General features: G+C 35.6%; 1 protein-coding gene across 1 annotated transcript; it reads right to left on the bottom strand.

Moving 5' to 3' along the window:
- Positions 1-174: 174 nt before the first annotated feature.
- map2k2b (mitogen-activated protein kinase kinase 2b) lies at positions 175-5,475 on the bottom strand (the record flags this gene model as incomplete). The annotated part of the gene is made up of 8 exons (XM_079243825.1): positions 175-197; positions 2,088-2,307; positions 3,669-3,793; positions 3,978-4,029; positions 4,245-4,322; positions 4,805-4,951; positions 5,081-5,291; positions 5,387-5,475. 8 exons carry the CDS (start codon positions 5,473-5,475, stop codon positions 175-177), a joined length of 945 nt encoding a protein of 314 aa, XP_079099951.1.
- Positions 5,476-7,552: the final 2,077 nt, after the last annotated feature.

Below are 7,552 nucleotides of genomic sequence, written 5' to 3'. Positions count from 1 at the left end.
CATTAAGAACAACAACAACAAAACTATACTGGAAGAACTTTAAAATAAAAAGTGTCTTTAAACAAAAGTGTTAGGTGGAAGTTTACATGACAAAGAACAAAGATTAAAGACCAACATGTTCTGTTTACAGCACAAAACATATCACACAATGGCATTGTTTGCAGCGGAAATTGCTCATTGAGACATGATGCAGCTTTCTGAAGACACAAGAGTATCTCAATTTAATCTTATAGTGGGTATCCAATTTTTCCAAAACCAGCCTCTGACTAAATGATGACTACATTGACACCAATAATAGAATGCAATGCTGCTTTATGTTGTTATAAAGAAACTCAGAACATTGTGCTTCACCTTCTCAAAATAAGTTAAAAAGTCATGTAAAAAAAAACATGCTACTCACAATTCTCTCTTCCAATTAAGACTACCAAAGCAGAATCTGTTGAGTAAAATAAGTTCATGCATTGCTAAATGTGTCTGCGAAACAGATATAAAAATAAATTCATGTATGTATTCATCTTTACAACTGTACTAATTCCCAATTATAACTGTAATGGGTTGGACTGATGGGTACTGATTTTAAATAAATTCAGAGAAAAAAAAGTATGTTCAGTATTCAATATATATGCACTGCACTGACGTTCTTAATTTGCAGTAATGATGTGTTGTTGTCAAGTGACCTGTTGTGGACAGATTATCTCTTTCAGAAAGAGTTTTGCAGACTAAAATATTAACAGCTGATTTGCAACTCAAGGATTTACAGGTCCACCTAAAAAGGGTGGTGGTAAACAAGGGGATTTCAGTTTTATGGGGTATGGTTGCATGAATTGTCATACAGATTATTTCCAGTCTGCAGTGTGTGTCACACTGCTGGGTTTCTTCAGTCCCATGGTTCTACAAAGCCAGGCAGCAAAGTCTGTCTTCTCAGCCTCCGACCGCTTGATAAATATGTGGTTCTGCAACCAAACACAAATTAAAATCATGTGTCTGGATTTAAAAATGCCTTGTTTCACCTGCAGATGACAGCAGTCAGTCTTAGTTTGGAGAATCAGGGATGACTCTGTTTACACATTTTTTTCAATTGAAAAACTCCCAGGTGGCATTGATTTCTGCAACATGGAAACCTTCACCTTCCTGCTGTCTTTTTTTGTAAGCATCACTTGGCTCTGTTTGCCTATCAGGAATCTTCTCCACTTGTCCTCGCTCATAATGTACTGACCAATATACAGTTTCCTGGAGGCAATGCACTTACTGTTCAGAGCTGATGAGTTATCAAGTTGTTAATAAAAGCGAAGATATATGACTTGTTGTGATCTCTACCGACACTGCCATTTATAAAAGATTTCTAATGGTTTCTACTGTAATCTGAAGGAAGAAAATTGAGATGCTGCCAGAAAGGGGAACAATGTGGTGGAAACAAAAACTTAAAATACTTTTTTCAATTAGTATTTCCTTAAAGTAATGGAACACAGTAGAAAATGTGAGGATATTTACCATCAACATTTTCAAGTCAGCTCTGTCAGCAGTATTCTTCATTAGACTGTAGAAAGAATTCAATAAAGTTTTTTTTTAAGATTTCTACACCCATCAAATTAAGAAGAGGTCCTTAGACATAATGTCTGATGGTTTAAATACCCCCCAAAAAACTATATATATAGGCAAAGATTAATAAAGAAATAATATATTTAGATTAAAATATTGCCTTACCACTTTGCCACAAAATCCTGAAAATCTTTGGTAAACAAGCCATGTGGTAGTGTAGGAGGAGGCTAAAATGTTAAAATTTGAAGATGATGAAAATTTGACCTTTATAATATTGTAGGATAGAAGAGAATTTGACTCCCTGAATCTTACCTTATCAGCTATGTAGTCTAATACATGAGAGATGGTCTTTTCAGGACGCTGACCTGTGGAATGAAGCCAGAATTTATTTAGTTTGTTTAGCATAACTACAACTGAAAACTCAGTGAAAAACACTAAATATTCCTCTGTGGTATCTAGTAATCACAGATAAGTAATTAACATCATGGCCTTTCATTTCTATTGGGCTACAGAAGTATTAAATAGCTACTTGAAACATTTTTACATACCTGTATAACGCTTACCACTGACAGGTGGTTTGGGTCTAGAGGAAATGCTGTGTGCCCCTTCCAGAGAATCTTCCAGAATGGGTTGACCAAATATGTCTTCCAGTTCTTTATTATCCAGAGGGGGGATTGGGTAGCATCCAATTGAAAGCTCTACAAGGGACAAACCCATACTCCATACATCCGACTGCACAGAACAGGGGCTTCCCTGCAATATCTCAGGCTACACAGCAAAAAACAAAAAGATTATTAAACGTTTAATAAAAGTTGCTGCTCATTTCAGATATTTAAAAAAAATGACATTAAAGGGTTAAATGCTGAACTGGAGTTAAATTAGTATTAAAAGATTAGGTTATATCCAAAAGTAAACATTAAAATAGTATTTTAGATCTAATTGAGCCAGCACCATTAATCAAGTTAAAACAGGGTTTCTACAACAGGTTTTTACAAGTGAAAGACTTTTTAAGACCTTTTTGAACAGAATTTATTGCCCATTGGGGTTAAATGTTATCCAATCAGTTCTCCACACAAACACTGGCGAAAATGAACGCCTCCTAGAATTGAAGAAAATCCATTTATTTACATCAGCAGTGACTGAATGTTACCGTGACCTGGGTGTGTGTGCAAAGTGCAAGGATTTGCTTCACTTCAACAAATTGATAACGAAAACATTTGATGACAGAATCACAGATTCTTGTTAGATAATGCAAAAATGTTTGGCGAGGAGTTTAACATACATGACAGTTGGATTTACTCCAACTGTCATGTCAGACTCTTTAGCTGATGTTACTGTTGAACTTGTCACACTGCCTGTGGCTGTCTGATGGTTATCAATAGCTGACAGAGTTTGCCATTTGGTTTTTTGCTGATTGCTCTACAACTCTAAAAGCTTCAATCCCATCGTTCCCAGTTTCATGTTCTTATTGAACAAGGTGCGCAGACCTATGAATGGGTTTTCCACCAAGTGTATTCTGACCCGGTCGACAATGGCCCTTTCTCCACCCATGTAATATTAAATTAGCATTTTTCAATTTTACCCACTGAATCCACCTATTCTCAAGCCACTGTCAGGTAGCTTATCCACTTGAATAAAGGATTAACGTCTGTGTTGGGTTAAATGTTCCCCAATAATTTCTCCCTACAAATTTAGTGAAAGTTGGCATTGAATTTCAATATGATTGTCAGGTGGGAATGGGAGGAAATTAGTTCAGTATTGTCACTTTGCAGTTTGGGCAAGACTCCAACACCACATTTTAATGCAATGCAGTGTACAACTATGACCGACATAATTAAAACCGACCATGTCAAATTTGAAACCAAAACTGTTGAATTTAAGGAATTTTTTGAGGTATTAAATGCAGATTTGTAATTAAAACTTTTAGATCTTTTTGAGACCCTGCAGTAACCTTGTAAAAAAAAAAAAAAGTAAACTAAAAATATGCAATTGAACCCTACACACCGACATGAGATCCGATCATTTATAGAAAAAGTCACAACACAAATCAATCAAGGCATACAGGTAAGAGAACAATGCAGATGACTTATTTAGGGTTTAGAGACATAATTTAGAGAAGATCAGCATACCGACGTGTAGGATCTTGTTTCATTGAAGAACTTAGCCGTATGATCTAGGAGATGCCAACTCACACCAACATCACACAACTTTATCTCGCCACATGAATTCACCAGTATGTTAGACGGCTTCAGACCTGGAAAAAAAACAGGAAAGTCTACTTTTGCTAACAATCACATTCTTGTCTTCAGAGTAATCAGTCTTCAGTCGTAATATGTGCATAGATAAGGGTCCAAAATAATATCCCTGTGTGTACTGTGCAGAAAATTACTCCATAGGTTTAATGTTGCAAATCAACAACTTAAAAAAAACAATTGTACCTCTATGAATGATTTGGTATTTTTCTTGTAGGTAGGCAAGGCCTCTCAAAACCTGGAACAAAAAACTGGCTAAAGCATTACAAAGGTCAGTAATCTTCAATAGCCCTAATGTGAAACAACACTGAGAAACAAGTATGAAACCTGTAAAACCTGCACACTTAATTCAATAGAAGAACTGCCGAGTGAATCTTTGACAAATAAACATTTTCATTGTGAAAATTGCTCATTTTACAATCATTTAAATGAAACAGCGTTTCACATACTTACAGCAATACTGACTTTACCCAGAATTTCTTCAGGTATCCTCTTTGCTTCTTCCAACACCTGATCCAGAGAGCCACCATCCTGCCCAAGAGAGAATACACACTCCATATTTACTGGAAGTAGCCAGAAAGCACAAATCTCTGCCAGACCAATAATGCTTTATTTTCTCTCAATGATTGTGGACATTATTTTTGAGTTACAATCTCTAACACAAAAATGATCCTCATCTTTAAATTCTTGGATCCAGTCAGTCATGCGGATCAACCCAAAAATAAAATCACTTGTTCCCTATTTTATTTTATTTTATTTTTTTTTTTAGATAATCTGACAATTTCATCTAAATTTGTCCATCACTTTTTTTTTTTTTACTTAAGATGCTAACAGAGTGACAAACTAATGCAGCAAAATATGCCTTTGTAGAAGTATTCTGAGTAGCTCTAAAGCACTTTACTGATATATAAAACAGTTTTTGCCTAAATAATTCCAACAGGTTCACTTATTCAAAAAGTAAAAACAAAACACTATAAATATATTCTGTATAGCCACCCTTTCCATTCTCTCACCATGTCTTCCATGAAGATGTGGAGCTTTTCATAGCTGTGAAAACATCCATAGAATCCCGTGATATAGGGTGAGTTACACTCATGCAGGGCCTGAAGCTCTCTGGTAATCTGATTTCTGATTGCCAGTCTAGCTTCTAGGTGAATAAGCTGAAGAAAAAACAAAGTTGTCAGCTATCAAGTACATTTAATAGAGCTAGATCTGATTATAGAGTCTTGCATAACTTATATGAATAGGAATATTAATCAGTATAGCCACACATGTAAATTTTAGCTCACTTTTCTGGCCAAGATTTTGCCTGAAGGTTTATGGCACACTTTGTAAACCACTCGTCCACTGACTGAACCCAATTCACAGATATGATGGAAATCATCATCTTTCAACTCGCCCACCATGGCTTTTTCGATGCAAAAAGCTTTTAATCTCTTCTTCTGTTGCTCATCCAGGCCCGGCTCCTCCAACAGAGTTTTAAGACATTCCAAATTAGCCCTAAGAAAATAAATGTTGACTGGAGTGACTTCTCTGTCAATTGTAGAAATAAATTTTTCTATAAATTCATCAATGAAAATATACAGAAAACTAACTCTGATGCAACATCCCTGTTCGTTGAAGAAGAAAATCCATTGCCAATAGGAGCAATAGGTAAACATAGTGGTTTTCTTTTGGGGGCCATGCTTATTTGTAAATGAGCCAAGAGTTAGTGGCACCTTTCTTCGAGCTACAGATGATATGATACGTTTAAAACTTCCTCATTGTGCGTTCCTGTTGTCATCGGAATGTGGAAGTCCGAGATTTTTTTTTGTAAATTTGTAACACAAAAACACATTTTTTCAAAATAATATAAGTTTCTTTTCATTATGACTATTTGAAAAGAACTATTAATCTTGTTCTCCGCCTTAGTCTTGCTGACACACATACAGTAAACAAAGCTGTACGTTTTTTACCTGTTCCGTTTCCTTTCACTAGGTGGCGCTCTTGTTCCCTTTTTCGCAGCCTGCAGCTGTATTGTTGTATCAGACTGACTGAGTTTTCCTCTCACTGGAGCTGCATATATCCAGAATTAGAAGGCTGACATGAGAACTCTACAAGCAAATTTAATACAAAAAAAGGAGATAAACGTACTATTCAAATACTTGTTGAATATTTTACTGCTTTGTAGCTATTTAGTTCTTGCTCTTATTGACTTTTAAACGTCTCCATCTACACGCACACACACACACACACACACACACACACACACACACACACACACACACACACACACACACACACACACACAGAGAGAGAGATAAAGTCTCAAAAGTGTAGGAGGTTTTTTGGTGTTTTTTAGGCATCCATAAAGTAGCCATGAAATTCTAATAGATATAAATTGTGATGGTGAACTTGAGATCTGGAAGAAGAGCAAAACTTTAAGAGGACTGTTTGCAGAATTGCTCGCGAAGCAAATCAAAAACCCCAAATTAACTTTAGGAGGCTGTAACAGACTCCAAGGAAGTGATGCTCTTTGGCCACAATGAGCAAAAAGCAGTTTGGAGAAATGGGAACATAGAATGCCATTAAAGAAAAAAAGGAAAATAAGTTCTTCAAATATTTCAGGGAGTGGAGTTGAGAGGAAAGTTGAGATGACTTTTAGCCTTTGGCAGAAGGAATCTTTCACTATAAGAGACTGGGTTCAACAGCAAAGGTTCGATGCATTTAAAACACTTTTGGTAAAATGGAGAAGATTAAAGGATGATGAAAAAGTTACATGTTAAATGACGTATTGCTGACAATGTGTAGAGGTTAACATTCACATCTTGCACCAATCTGCAAATGTTGTGCCTTTAGGAAATCCATGTATCCATTCAGCTTAGCCAAAATTTGCCAGTGTGTCACAGATTTCCCAACTATTGCAAGTTTTATAGCTCAGTCTGTTAATTTCACAACTTGAAAAATATTATTAAAAAAAAAACAAACTATTTATATAATAATAATGCGTGTGATACTTTACAGACTGGTCAAAATAAAAGAATTTTGGACATGCTTATTTATCTATTTTCTGTGCCTTTTAACAAACCAATTAAAACCAAGCCATTCCAGGGCCAGTTGAAGTGATAAATTTACTTTGCTCAATGTTAACTTAAAAAAAACAAAAAAAAACCAAAACAAAAAAAAACCAAACAAACAAAGAAAGAAAGAAACAAACAAAAAAAAAACTCCCTTAGAATCTTCTTTAGAAATTAGGACTAAGGATGTTTGATGGAACTCAAGGAGCTGTTCTTTATTGTTGAATCGATTTGACAAGCAACTTGTAACCAGCCAAAATGGCCTAAATATAGCCTATGTCAACGTTTTTTAATCATTATCTCAGTCTGTCAATACAAAATAGCGACACTTCTTTTTAAAACTAAAGAATAACTAAACTAAAAACACGTACATTACTTTATTGATCGGTTTCAAGTAGACTATTAACGAAGGAAACTTTTCTTTAAAAAAAAAATAAAAAAATCACATAATAGATGTAGTTTAATATAAAACGAAGAAGAAATGTTATCATCTGACCTTGACGTTGGACCAGCTGTAGGACCCACATGGCATCAGTAAATCACCCGGCCTGTAACGCGATAGTGACGTACTTTAACCACATTACATCACCAGGTCAGCAACCAGAACAAATCCTGCAGCTCTGGTCGTGAAGATAAGTGTGGGATGGGTTGATAATCTTACATTATTCTGGGGTGTATAGCCCCCGAAACAACGATCGCACCCAT

This window comes from Telmatherina bonti (genome assembly GCF_933228915.1).
Source record: "Telmatherina bonti genome assembly, chromosome: 7".
In the NCBI taxonomy this organism is placed as follows: domain Eukaryota; kingdom Metazoa; phylum Chordata; class Actinopteri; order Atheriniformes; family Telmatherinidae; genus Telmatherina; species Telmatherina bonti.
This window is presented reverse-complemented; position numbering and strand designations above follow the sequence as displayed.